Here is a 15,258-nt window from a genome sequence, read left to right on the forward strand (position 1 = left end):
GCCAAGGTTGAGAATGAATTGGGGGGAAGGAACTTTGGCTTTGACTCCCTCAAGAACATGAACCACGACATGGAGGAGAAAGGGATTGTTGGCGGCGAATGTCTCCAGCTTGAGACCCGCTGAGGGACCACCGGCGGAGGTGCGTAAGCGCTGCCCGGCAACGATCCCTTTCTCCTCCTTGTCGCGGTTCAGTCTACTTCACATTGATGAGGACGTTGAAGAACCAGGAACGTCGGAGAACCCAACGCGGTCGTTTGAGATTCATAATATTGGCTCACACAGCTTTTGGCCGTCATAATATATATTATATGATATAGATATCTATGTAGGCTATATGATAATATTTAGATATAGAGCTCCAGGACTCCCGTGTGTTCTAGAATATTTACAGAACACGGCTAAAGGCTGTGTGCTCCTCGCCATTGCGATACATCCACTGTAAACAGAGCGCTTGGTACCGTGGCTGCAAGCTGCTCAGGGCCACACCCCCACCCTCCTCCTTGACCCGCCTCGCTCCTCCTCATTTGCATTATAGCTACAGACACCAAAACAGCGCATTTGGGGGAAGCTCAATGTGCGACTGGCTCGGAGTGGCTGTAACTGCACCACGGCTGAATTTCGGGAACGTCTTTGAATACTGTGTTAGTTGCCCACTAATACCTATATTAAAGAATACATAAAATAGCATGTCATGGGACCTTTAAAAGGGGTACAATTGTACGGTGAATGTGTTGTTTATGTTAATGGGCGCCACCATGTTGGATTTCAACAATCAGCTACGTCACATGGCATGGTAACCTGCTCCTACTCTGTGGCTCTAGCAGCCATAGCAGGTAATGAGTCAGACTCTGAGGCTCTCTGAAATTGCTACAGACAAGAAAACAACGAGGTCTGCAGGAGGATCATACTGTATTGCCCCTGGCTGCAGTAATAAATTATATAGGGCCAAGGCAGCTGGGGTAATCACACATTTCCACAGGCTTCCTTTGAAAAGGCAACCAGCCCTGAATGCATGGCTGGCAGCCTTAAAACTGGTTAACCCTCCAATTTCCCCTTGATTCAGAGTTTGTAGTGAACATTTTTTAGCTACAGACTATGAAGAGACCTGTACTTTCAGTACAACAGGGTCACTGGTTTTGGTTATGTCCAACAGGAAACTTAACAAAGCGCTCCCATTGGATGATGTCATCCAATCACATTTTCCATTTGTCTGCCACGATTTTTCTAAATTGCACAGGACATCATGCATGCTCTCAACATGGATTATATTCAGAACATTATGCATTTTTGTTAATATAGTCTGCTTATCCATTTTGTGCTATTTCCTTGAAATGCACAAAATGGATAAGCAGACTATATTTCCTAAAATGCATAATGTTCTGGAATACAATTAATGTTGAGTGCCCAACGGTAGGCTACAGCCCTCCAACCTCCCACCTCATTTCCCTCTTATAACCCAATCGGCCACTATTGGTCCATTAGTAATTGTCTGTACATTACATCATGCAAATACAATCAAATGCATATCTTAGATACAATTGTATGGTATGCAATATCTTGAGGCAGAATGAATCGATACACAATACATTAGAAAACATAAACCACAAGAAAATAATCGTTAGTTCTCCATCAGCACAATGTTTATTGGGTTGTAAATGTGTAGTGCACAAACTGATCTTCCAGTTCTCTATAAACTATTTATCCTGCTCCCACCCCAGATCAAGCATGTCTACGGTTGGCAGTGAAACATTGAGGGATGAGGAAGATCAGGACAATTACAATTAGGGCATTTGGCAGACGCTTTCATCCAAAGCGACTTACGTCGGTTACTACTCGCCTTGCATGGACATCTGTGAAGCCAGTATATCTGTTGGTACCTAGACAGACCTAGTTGAGACCATACATGAGGGAAAGAAAAAGCAGTTCAGGAGAATAGCTACACTAACTAATGACCTGGCCAACATTACAATGCCCATCAAGGACCATTTCTATTGCCCTGCTGTGGAAAACTTTGGCCACACTGACTACAAATCTGTCCCCAGAACCTCAACATTCACGCAAACTCAAGAAGTCTCATTTGAGCAATGCAAAGCAACTTTTTAAGTGAGACTCACTTTTTTGACGGCCAAATGGGTCACTTGTGTGGTTCATGCAGATCCGAGGAGTTTTTGTTTGGGGGGGTGGGGGGGGGGGTCTAATTTGCGCCGGAACTTTCGTGCGCATGCGCACTCCTCATTCCCGTAACTAACCGTTTCTGCTATCTAGATCGTTCAAAAACTATCAAGCGGAGAAATAGAGCTTGCGCCCGTATATTAATCATTACGGTAGCCCACACCACTTCCGCAGAACTACCGTCCAATCACAGAGACAAGATTCACCAGCACCTGAAGTATTTGTATTTGTATTTGTATTTGTATTCTATGACTTTCGTTTCGCCATAACAGTAACCGTTGTATAAAAGCCGGCCCTCCGCTGCGCGTCGGGGCCGGACAACGCCCCTTAACAGTGGTATAATGAGCACATACCACAGCCTGGCGTGATCTATTGCTTAAATATAATATCACGGCCAAAAGCTCTGTGCGCCTCCGGATGGCCGTAGCGCGGGGAGCTCACAGGGATTGGGCTTCTCGGGGTTTGTTTACCGGCGTTGCTATGGTTTCCGGTCTTGTGTGTTACATGATGAATGAAACAGGCGGTCGAAACTGTTGTGCATTAAGCCCAGTTCAGACTAAAGATTCACCTTGCAACGGCTTGCAACTCCTTGCGACGAGACGGGCTGCGACGTTCTAAAACTGGGCCGTTCACACTGGCTGCAAAGCGCTGCGACGCTAGGTGGTTCCCATAGCAACTGTGAACGCTCTGGCACAGCTGAGAGCCGCAACATCATAATTTGCGTAGGTTAGGTTAGTTAGGTTTGCGATTAGTTAGGTTTGCAATTAGTTTTATTTTTATTTTACTTGAGAGTAGGCTAGAGTTAGTGTTTTGTCATTCTCCACTACAGCTGCATTGGAGTAAATAGCTGGAGCTTACAGTTAGTTTTGATTACCCGTTGTTGGATACATTGCATTTTCCGTTAGTTGAATTTCAGTTTGATCCGTCTTTGTTCACCATCGGCTCAACTACTACTTGGAGATCGATAACTTAATTATAAACAGGCCTAATTATGTTAGTGAGAGCGAAATGGTCGCAGTTTTTGCTGTGGCTTTAATCATGAAAAGGAGAAGACGGCGAGTTATAAAGCCAAGAATATGGAGCCGCAGTTGGGTACTTCAGCGGCAGAAACAGGGTGCCTATGCCAATCTGTGTAGAGAGCTGGAAGTCGGGGATATGTCAGCTTTCCAATTTTACACGCCTGTCCCCGGTCCTATTCCATCATCTGGAGGATCTGGAGAGGCCTTTAATTCAGAAGACGAACAGAAATTACCGGGACTGCATTTCAACCGAATTTAATTACCGAATTAAGTACTCACTTTTTTGACCCTTCACCTGTTTGCATCCCTGAATGCTGCAGTGCAGTGGAAGATGAGGTTTTCTTTTACGGCAAATCTGAGATCCACAATGATTGTGAAAACGCAGTGTGTGGATGGCCACAATTACATCTGGCATTCGCAAAATCAAATCAGGGGAGTCAAGTAGTGCAACATTACTGTTCCGACTGCTGTGAGTGCAGTCCTTTCCTGGAGGTATGTGACACCATTGGTTTGGAAGCCATGTCAGAGAGGCAGTGGTATAACATCCAGAAAGACTACGTCATTCCGGAGTTCAATAATGCCTGGGCTATCCACAATGAGAGTGTCATGAGTGCTGTGAGTGAGAAGCCCATCACTTTCTCAGGGGATGCACGGTACGATAGCCCAGGTTATAATGCATCCTTTGGAACTTACTCTCTGCTTGACACAGAATTGAAGATGATTGTGGTTCAGGAAACCTCTGTCACCTCTGTGCGGGTGACAGAGGTGAAAAACAGCTACTGTCTCGAAGTAGAGGGTATGGAGAAATGCCTTGCCAAGCTTGAAGACCACGGTTTCTCCATATCCGTGTTGGCCAATGACTGCCACCCATCTGCAGAAGGTTCTAAGAGAGAAGCACGAGGAAATTAAGCATGAGTTTGATCTTTGGCACATTGTCAAAAATGTTAAAAACAAACTTACAAAAAGTAAAAATCCCCTCAGTGGGTGGATCCGAATGGTTACTAATCACATGTGGAATTCGGTCTCCTCCTGTGGGGGAGATAGAGTGAGACTGAGAGAAATGTGGATATCTGTGCTACACCACATCACAAATGTCCATGAGTGGGTGACTGGAGGGACACTAACCAAATGTGACCACCGTCCCTACACCTGTGACGAGGAGAGCCGGCGCCCGTGGCTCAGTCCTGATTCGGCAGCCTTTGAAACGCTCCAAAAGGTTGTCCTGGACAGGCAGCTCCTAAAAAAACTTGACAGGGTGACTGAGGGCATTCACACAGGTGAATTAGAAAGTGCACATTGCTCTATACAACAAGTATGCCACTAAACGCAGGTCCTTCAGCTTTGAAAGCTTTGAAGCGCGTCTTCGCCTGGCTGCTTTGGACAACAACACTAACATCGAGAGAGAGAGAGGGCAAAAACGAAGGCGGGAAGTGAAAGATTTAAGCAGCAATTTTCGAAGGCTGCTGGTCAGTTTGTGGTGGCACAAATAAAAGAAAAGAAAGACTACGCTTTCAGAAGCAACATCGTAGATGGTGCCATCTTGAGACGGAGGGGGTCTAGCACCGTAGATTGTTCCTTAGCTGAACAAAGGCAAGAGGCCCATCCCACCTTGGTCCAACACAGAGGGCTTGCCGAAGCGGACAAAGAACAGTCAGTGGCAAAAAACCTTAGCCGGTTCACCTAATAGAAAAAAACATATTATATTATTATATCTAACCCTATATTTATCTATATCTATATCTATATCTATATATATATATATATATATATATAAAAAAAACGTGTTACTCTGGCATTGCTGCTGGGTATAACTCCTCTTTAATCCGTTTTATGTCTGAAAGACGATTTTGGTCCGGTCCTTCTTGTTTGCATGTTTCTATTACAAATACATTGGTTTTTAAACGCTACCACCAACCAAAAAATGACTTTACTCTTGTCATTATTGACTCCTGAACTTACAGCATGTAGCCTACCTTTATGCAGAGAATAATGACAATAATGTGGCGAGCAGCACGGGATGGATGAGATGGAAGCCCGTGTTTAGCAGTCTGCTGCAGTTCCACACCCCATTCACCGCTCGACAACCGAACTGCCTGAAATAGCACCAACGATTACTTATGAAACACAGCACACACCTAACATACGAACACTCACAATAACGGTGGCGTCAACAATGCGCATAACACAACAACTGAACACAATTACACACCAACAACCCCAACCCATTAACCCCATTTAACTCAACAACTAAAAGGTAACCCAGGGGTCCCCGAAAGGGTCCAAACCCCCAGGATAGTCGAACCCCCAGAATTCCTGGGCCCTTCGCAACAACGCCAGTGTCTTCGGTTGCTAAGCGACGTCAACGTCTTTGGCCAACTATTTCTCTGCTGATCAACACTACGAATCCTAATGAGTAATGTAATGAGCACATGACACGTCTGATATATTGTTTAAAATATATTTATTTAGCAGCTATGCATCCAAAGCATACTCAAATCCTTGGTATTCGGCCGAGGGGAAAATATCCCTAATGTTGGCGACCGCACAGGATGGGATCGGAATCCTGTTCCCGTTTCCCAAATACCCTCTCTCCCAAAGCCTGAACTGCCGGTATGCAGTCAACCTAAACAGTCTGAGAAAAGCATAAATAAACACCAATTTAGCCTAGTGTAGCATAGCCTAGCCGCCAATTCATACCTAATAAAATCTAAGTGTTACAAATCTGCTATTAATGGGGCGCTCCAGCGTCTCAGCACAGACTTCCCTTAGAGAGAGCCTGGCCACTTGCAACACCCCTCTCGCCGCATAGCATCCGAAATGCCCTATGCAACTTAATCCATCCATTAGATGGTCAAGGTTGACCGTGACCTCTCGGCAGCAGACCGATTCCACTGGAGTGTCCATGCTCCGGCAGCACCCATACACACACACCAGTCACTTGTATCCACACGATCCGAAGGTGGAGCTGGAGCCAGAAATGGATCCCTCTCCACTGGGTGGTAGTCGGACACTATAGGCATGTCCCTAACAGGCTCAAATGCGTAACCAGCCATATTATAATCCTTATTTTCCGCTGTGGAGTCGAAGACGTTCGCGTGCCTGCAGCAACAAACTAGTCCTATCATGCCAGTGACGTCATTGAAAATGTCGGCGCTGTAATGCTAACAAACACATTTTTTATTTGTTAAAAAAAAAGCTTTATAAGCTTTATATATATGTTGGTTATTTATCATAACCAACATGTTATCGATGTTGATTATTTCAGTTCAGTTCATCTTGAATTCTCTTGTGAAATCATGTGAATGAGGCTTCATGAAGTTCAGGAACGTCAGTGGCTCAATGGGATAATGCCGTGTACTGGTTATCCTTAGGTTGAGAGTTTGAATCCTGATTAAAGCATTACGAACAAGCTGAACATGACAACCTGCCATTGCCACTCATTTAAGAAACACAACATTAAACAGCACCTGAAATTCATCAGGCAATGAACATTCCGGCTCATTCGTTTCCAAGAATCTGACTGCCAAGACACAGTATGGCATTAAGGGGAACTTCTTCGTTAACCATATTTCCTTCATAATTAACTCTGTCATATTTATATTTCTTCCGTTAGTGTTCTTGACTACAAATGTTTAATTTCTACAGAATTTCAAAGATTTTTCAGGTGTTTGCTTTTAAGAAAGCCCTTAATTCACATGAGAAATGTGTGCTTGGAGTTTTCTGGATGTTATATGCTTATCAATGGACATTTTCACCATGTGAATGAGGCTGCAGTTCAGGTTCATCAGTGGCTCAATGGGATATTGCCTTGTACAGGTGATCCTTAGGTTGACAGTTCGAATTACGATCATAGCATCATGAACAAGCCGAACATGACATTCGGCCATTGCTTTGCAGCTCACTTGAAAGCCGAGGCACAGTATTGCATCAAGTAGAACATCTTTCCTTCATAATTATTTGTCATATTTATATATCTTCTATTAGTATTCTTGAATTTTAATTTTGCTCTGACCTCCATAATCACCGCTTGCGGTTATATTTTTGATTTGTCTCTGTAGGAGGGAGGAGGCAATCGGTGTAACAGGGGAAGCGATCCAGAAAGAAAGACATATTGCTAATGAGGTTATTAAGGCCCTTCCACCTGCCGAGCATGACAAATATGCTGCCATGATGCTGACAAACGAAGAACTGCTTCAGGTATGACCAAATTTTCAGTTGAATGCCCCATCTCCTCCACAAAGGAAAAGTGGTTGATGTTGGAATTGATGTTATTAGTCATTAGGGTTAGAAAAACCTTTATTTACTATGGTAAAATGTACTATAATTGGAGGAAATGGCTACATCTGAATATCAGAGATTTTTCCTAGGGTTGACTGGGCGTGGCAGTAATATGGTAATAGTATTTTCATTTACATGGGCCGGGAATACATTTAAAATTTCCTAAGTTGTTATCGAGGGTAAACCAACCACAAACGTTGTATGAACCCCTAAGCAGTAGGCACCAGACACACATGGTCTCTGGTGTTTGTGTGTATGGAGCTCCATTAGGTGTGTCCAAGAGGATTAACCTTTGCAGATAATGTTCAGACCAACTCTAACATAGATAGTGCTCTTTGCAACCTACCAATTAATAAATAATGTTTTTTTATCGTAATTGTAGGATGAAAGCTTATTATATACATTTGTAGCTTTATTTTAGCTTTACTTCCTTTAGCTGTAAGGTATGTTACTAGCATACACTTTATATAGTTGAACCCATTGTTGGCGTAAGTTACCTGACAACGAGTCACTTTCATTTCTTCAACATGCCTTTAAATTGATATGTGTACGATTAGCTTGCAGTTACGTTTCTAGTAGGGATGGGCGTGAGGAATCGATTACTCGAGTACTCCTCGTTACAAATGAATTTTGTTTGTGACACACAAACAAAGTTTTCTGAAGCAAATGTATACATTTTCTGTCAGCGCAGCTAACGCATGCCGTGGGCACAAAGCAAATGAAATGTATCCATTTCTGTGTGGCGCGTTCCGTGCCGTGTGCAGGCACGCCAGGATTAAAAAAGTTAAGAGATGGAGGTTAAAGCAAAGCGCAGCGAAGAATTGAAATACTTTAAAGAAATAGGAGATCATAAGGTGAAATGTAAAATACGCCAAGCGAAATCGTGCGACCAGAAAGTACTATGCGGCAACATATGCTCCTGATTGAAACACAACGGTGAGTTCGGGAAAGCAGACCCGCAGCAACCAAGTGTGTCGGCTATTTTCACCGCCGCAAGACGCAGCTGTAATCCCGGGCGTGTAGAGAGGATCACAACGCTGAGGATTTTCATAGTGCATTTGCTGCCGTTTTATTTGCAGCTTTGAATTATTTGCAATGGTTAGGCTAATTGTTTAGTTTTAGTTTTTTTTAAACTGTTACAGGCCTTGGTTCGACGTGATTTAAATTGTGAGACGCATATTTATTTTTGTAAGGAAAATGTGTTTTGAACGTTTGCAATAATAAATAATGAATACTCTGATAACTCTGACTGTTTTGACGGAGAATAAGCATTACATGTTTGGTTGGTAATATTGCCGTTCATCATTGGGCCTATTACTGCTGCAGATGCGTTGCATTCTAAAAATAGATTCGATTAAACGAGTACTCGATTGATCCTCGAGGAATTCCTTCGATCACTCGAGTTTGGAATTTACTACTCGTGCCCATCCCTAGTTTCTAGTTAACAGTTCTTTGGTTAAAGGAGATGTATTATCTTATTTTAGGTTCTTTGATAAGGACTTTGTTGATAGTATGATAGGTATTTGTCTTATACAGCATTAGTATCTATAGCTCTAAATCTTTAGATATTGTTCTTCAATTAGGCACAGACTGCTTGTGCATCCCGCAATGTCTTGTGATATTGATATCGCCTCCGTCGTTTATTTTATCATATATAAACCCTTAAATTCAAACAACATAATACGACGACCGGCCTATCAACAAACAAGTCGCACGATCTTAAAGGGGTCATATTAAGATAAGATAAGATATACTTTATTCATCTCAGCAGAGAAATGTAGGTGTTCCAGCAGCCAGTATACATACACAACACAACACATGTATACATACATATCCCACCTAAACAAAACCATGCACCCACAATACCTAGCCTAGGATAGAAAAAGTGGAATGGATGGTCCATGTGCATAAGTAGAAGTAGCTGTTACTCAGAGATAACAGTACAAAATGTGTGCAAATATGCAGGTGTGCAAATAAACAGGTGTGCAAAAAACCAACAAAATCAATATACATATATATATATATATATATATATATATATATATATATATATATATATATATATATATATATATATATATATATATATATATATATATATATATATATATACGTATATAAGTTTGATATATAAGCAGCGCAAGCTAAAGTTTAAATTAATATTCTTCTGTCTTTACTAAAAAGGGGAGTTATTATAAAGTGAAATTGCAGTAGGTAAAAAAAAATCTTAAATCTGTCCTTTCTGCAGCTTAGCTGTCGTAGCCTCGCACTAAAAACCCTCTTTTGTTTACTCACTAGATTGTGCAAAGGATGCGTGTTATCGTCCATAATACTCAACAATTTCAATTTCTTTCCATCACCACCTCCAGGGACACTACAGCAGTCCCCAGCACATAGCCAGCCCTCCTAATCAGCTTGTTAAACTTTTTAGAGTCACAAGCCCTGATGCCGCTGCCCCAACTGATGGCTGCAAAGAAAATGGCACTTGCCACAACAGACTGATAAAACATACATAACATTTTGCTACACACATTAAAAGACCAAAGCTTCCTCAAGAAGCAGAGTCTGCTCTGACCCTTCTTGTAGAAAGCCTCCGTTTGTTGCTTCCAGTCCAGTTTATTGTTCTTGTGCACACCCAAGTATTTATAGCTCTCTGCCACCTGCACTTTATCCCCAAGGATAGAGATGGTGCTTAGCTCAGGCCTGGCTCTCCTGAAGTCCACCACCATTTCCTTGGTCTTTGTTACATTTAAAACAAGTTGGTTTTCCCCACTCCATGGGCAAAGTTATCCACCAGCCGCCTGTATTCTGTCTCATCTCCATGATCTTTCCCAGCCTCACAAACTGGGGTCTGTCATTCAGGTAATCCATGATCCATGATATTGTGGTGGCGTCTACCTGTATCAGCTCCAGCTTCTCACGTAACAGTACTGGCTGTATGGTGTTAAAAGCACTTGAAAAATAAAAAACGAGATCCTCACAGTGCTTCCCGACTTGTCTAGGTGAGAGTGGGCTCTGTGGAGATGATGGCGTCCTCAACCCCCACCCTTGGGCGGTATGCATACTGCAATGGGTTCAGATAGCTGGTCACCTGTGGAGTCAGGTGGGCCAAGAGCAGCCTCTCAAGTGATGATGTGTGATGTTAGGGCAACTGGTCTGGAGTCATTGAGGACAGAAGGAGAGGGTTTCTTGGGGACTGGAACAAGGCAGGATGTTTTCCACAGCACTGGCACCCTCCCCTGTCTGAGGCTGAGGTTGAAAAGATGCTGTAGAATGCCACATAGTTGACCTGCGCAGGCTTTCAGAACCCTGGGGCTGATGCCATCTGGACCTGCTGCCGTGTTCTGACCTAATCTCTCAAACTGCATTCTCACCTGGCTGCTGGAAACAGACAGGCAGGTCAGAGAAGTGTGGGGTAGTGATGGGTCTTGATGGGGGCCAGAACATGTTGGGGGGGCAGTAGGTGATGTCTCAGTAACATGCGGGAGGGGGGGGGCTCTGTGAGGGGGGAGGATGTAGGGTCTGTGTGGCTATCAGAGGCCGGGGAGGTAGCCAAAGGCCCCGTGCTGAACTTATTAAAGAACCCGTTCAGCACATTTGTCCTTTCCTTCTACCTGATTTCGTTTCACCTTGAAACAGGTTATGGTTTTCATACCGTGCCACACATCTCTTATGTTGTTCTTCTGGAGCTTTCCCTCCAGCTTCCTCCTGTATGCCTATTTTCTCTCAGCCTCACCCTCAATTCCCTCTGTACGCTCTTCAGCAACTCTCTGTCACCGTCCCTGAATGCCTTCTTTTTGTTTAGCAGACCTTTTAAGTCACAGGAGATCCAGGGTTTATTGTTTGCAAAGCACCTCACCTTCCTAGCAGGTACCACATTATCGACACAGAAGGAGATGTACTCTGTTATACAGTCCGTCATGGAGTCAATGTTATTCCCATGTGGTTCGCAGAGCACATCCCAGTCTGTAGCCTCAAAACACCCTTGCAGGAGCTCATTGGTTTCCTGAGACCACCTCCTGACTGTCCTTGTGGTTACCGGTTGCCGCTGAACAATGGGTCTGTAGGTGGGACTAAGCCGAACCAGGTTATGGTCTGACCTGCCAAGGGGAGGAAGGGCTGTGGATACGTATGCATCCTGTGTGTTTGCATACAGTAAATCCAGTGTTTTATTGTCTCTGGTAGGGCACATGACAAATGGGTGAAAGGTAAGGAGTGATGTAGAGAGAGAGGCATGATTAAAATCCCCAGAGATTGCAACGAAAGCATTTGGATGTTGTGTGAGTGTTTTAGCAGTGACTGAGTTGATGACGTCACATGCTGTGTCGGCATCAGCTGACAGCGGGATGTAAACAACAATGGCAACAGCACAGGTAAATTCCCTCGGGAGATTGTATGGATGCAGACTAACGGCTAACAGTTTGATGGGGTGCAGATGCGCTCCTTTACCGTTATGTGGGAAGGATGACGCCATTGGTTATTCACAAGCAGAGCAAGCCCCCCTCCTCTCGTTTTACCGCTCCGCCTGTGATCCTGGTCAGCTTGCACAGTCAGGAATCCATTCATAGTTGTGTTTGCATCCGGAATATTCTCCTGCATCCATGTCTCGGTGAAACACAACTGCATTCTCGATATTCACGCTGTGATCTTATGAGTGCTCCGAGTTGGTCCACCTTGTTCACCAACGACCCCACATTCCCCCTGACCATCGAGGGGATGCAGGGCTTGAACCTTCTCCTTGCTTTCCTCATTACACCGGCTCTTTATCCTCACCGTCTTCTCCTTAGCTCTTCTGGGATTTGGTGTCTCGTTCCCGTAAAAGAAGAAGAAAGGCTTTCGTGAAACAAAACAAAACACTTAAAAACACTTAAAACTCAACTGGAGCTGCTGCAACAGGCTGCCATAGCAGCGCGGCGCCATAGCAGCATGCTCCCACATTAGGGCTGTAACGATACACAAATTCACGATTCGGGATACATCCCACGATTCTTTTAAATTTAAAAAGCATTTTATTTAAACAACACTTAAATACCAATTATCTTAATGTAACATTTAATAACAAATAATTTGGAACACTGAACAGATTTGAACCGAAAGAATACTATTAAAGTATAGCTAAATTAATAAAGAAATAACCAAAGATTGCAGTTGGAGGATGCTTTTTGCTGGTAGGCATAATAGGGCCCCTTTAACTGTTTGGTTGGTTTATTCAAATATCCTTATTAGCGCTTCTTATTAGGCTATGTAGCTTAAATAATGACATAATCAGGCCGTATAGAATGCAACATCTTTAATAGCCTAACTTTCAATAGATGAGGAAAAACATGAACGTCGCAATAACGAGGCATGGTGTTACGAGTAGCATATGTGTGTGCGGGAGAATGGCAGTGTGCGTATGCGTGTGTGAGTGACGTCAGCGAGTGAGTGGACGAGCGAGGAGAGCGAGCGGTAGCGCGTGTGTCTAGTGAAGAAGCGAACGAGTCCGGTAGAATAAAGTACCCATCCTGTCAATAATCGGTGGCCGCTTCATTACGACCTATAAGCAGACAAACTGCCAGTCAAATCACACAAAACAATAGAGACAGGATCACACAGGCAATTTTTTTTGCGCTTGGCCCACTCTGGATAAATGTCGTTCATATCGCATATGAGGACTTCGACGGCTGTGGAGAAATGCAATCCTCCGTAGCCACAGAGAGCTGTGATCACAGAGAGGGCATCTCGTCACATATTTACGGCATCGATAGGAGGGGGCGCTGTCAGCAGACTATTATTTAGACAAATTATTAGCAAATTTCAATCGGACAATTTGACCGAAGAGTTAGAAAGGGCATATCGCGCTTCTGCCTTCTCACACCGCGAGACAGGTTCGTGGCTTTGAGTATCGCGATTTTCGGTTTGATACGCGTATCGTTACAGCCCTATCCCACATGCATACAAACTTTGAAAAAAGTCTGTACATCATTTTTTTTAGTGAGCAGTCCGGCAGCTCCGGCGGGGGGAGCTCAGCGGCAGTCCGGAGGCGGAGAGATATAGAGGTGAAAGGGATTGTACTCCCGGAGCTGAGCTGCCGGACTGCCAGCATGGAGGAGCCGGCAGCTCCGGCGGGTGTACGCCGGGAGCTGAACTGCCGCCGAAGCTTCGGGCCTTTTCTCGAGAAAGAATGAGAGCCTTTCTTCTTCGCCGTTCCTTCTATTTGTCTCTAACTCATGCTCCAATCATTCATCGATCAATTCTTCTGATTTTGTGGATGCAACCGAATATATGATGCATCATTTTAGCAACATTTAAGATGTTCACGTTGAGTTCTGCCCGTTCTGCCTCCATTTTGTCTGTGTTAAAACAAAACAAAGCACAGTGACAGCGGCCGCACTTTTCCCGCCTCTCGCGAACTTATGCCGCTTTTCCACCGCACATGTAGCTCGACACGACTCGACACGGTAGCAGCACGGGTCGTTTTCCACCGCAAATAGTACCTCCTGGACGTGGGCGGGGTCGGCTGCGCGAAAGGGCTGTGACGTATTTTTGTACGCAACGCAAACAACACCTACGCAACCCACACATGGACAGAACCCACATAACAACAATGGGGGACATCGATAACATTACTATTATTAGCTGGCATGTTGAAGAAGTTGAAGAAGTGGAATATGTTGGCTGCGGCGCTGCTATGGCTGTTACCAGCATGGTTGCTATGTCGCTCTCGTGACTTCGTCACACTCTCTGGCCAATCAGTGGCCGGCCGTCTGCCGACGTCACCTTTTAGCATCGGCTCAGCTCGCTTGGAACCTAGAGCGAGGCGGTACTAAAAAAAGCAGCCACTTCAGGTACCAGATACCATGTTTTCGCGGTGGAAACGCAAAAAATGCGAGCTGAGTCGAGTCGAGTCGTGTCAAGCTGGTACCATGCAGTGGAAAAGCGGCATTAGACCCTACGTCATTTCCCGCCCCTTGCAAGCCCACCCCCCTACACCCCCCGTTGATTCTACTCATGTCTGAACGACATCGATGTCCTCGTATAAAGCATCAGGTGTGAATCACCCTCAGGGTCGAATCTCCTGATATACAAATGCGGCAAAAATGCGGCGGACATGTGCGAAAAGGGCTTATAAGAAGAAATGATTGTGCGTGCTTCATAATGTAAAGCAAAAATTATTATGCTTGCTTCATTACGTAATAGGTGAACGAAAATGTTACACGTTTAACATTTTAGGCAAAATGTTATTATATTATGTGCTCAGAAATTGTTATATTATCGACTAGGGTTGCCACATTATAGCTATATCTTTAATTACAACTAGAGGTTGCGTGTGGAAACTCTAGTATAACTAATACCACTACTTATAAGATATCATACCAATACTACTATGTATCATACTAGTAGTATTTCTACTACTTATCATTCTACTTCTACTGTTGGTATAGCTACTTACAGGCCTGATAGAGTTCAGGCGTGGTGCCTGAATTCAGGCTTGAGCTCGGCCATGTATGTTGTCAAGAAAAGTGAAATAGGAGAGTGGTGCCTTTTAAAATGTCAACACGTCAACCTACCTGACCTTTTGATTGACATGTCTGGCACCAACTAGGTGTAGTCTATATAAGAAAGTCTTTTACCTTTGTATGATTGCACTGAGGATTGTCTGAATGGGACTGAAAACGTTTTGCACACACTCTGGGTAGCACTTTACACTTTTATGCAATAAAAACGCGTTGTTGCATCGGCTACATGGTGTGCGAGTTCCGCTCCTTTTATAGTTTTCAAGAAAGGAAATTCTCTATGGTGTCTTCTA

At 44.0% G+C, this 15,258-nt stretch overlaps 1 protein-coding gene across 1 annotated transcript in view; it reads left to right on the plus strand.

Moving 5' to 3' along the window:
* ift74 (intraflagellar transport 74) overlaps positions 1-15,258 on the plus strand; it is a 61,361-nt gene that overhangs the window by 26,154 nt on the left and 19,949 nt on the right. The window contains exon 9 of the mRNA XM_060063237.1: positions 7,250-7,388. Coding sequence (XP_059919220.1) covers positions 7,250-7,388 — 139 coding nt within the window. The remainder of the gene's footprint in view (positions 1-7,249; positions 7,389-15,258) is intronic.

The sequence above is a fragment of the Gadus macrocephalus genome, chromosome 1 (assembly GCF_031168955.1).
Source record: "Gadus macrocephalus chromosome 1, ASM3116895v1".
NCBI lineage: Eukaryota > Metazoa > Chordata > Actinopteri > Gadiformes > Gadidae > Gadus > Gadus macrocephalus.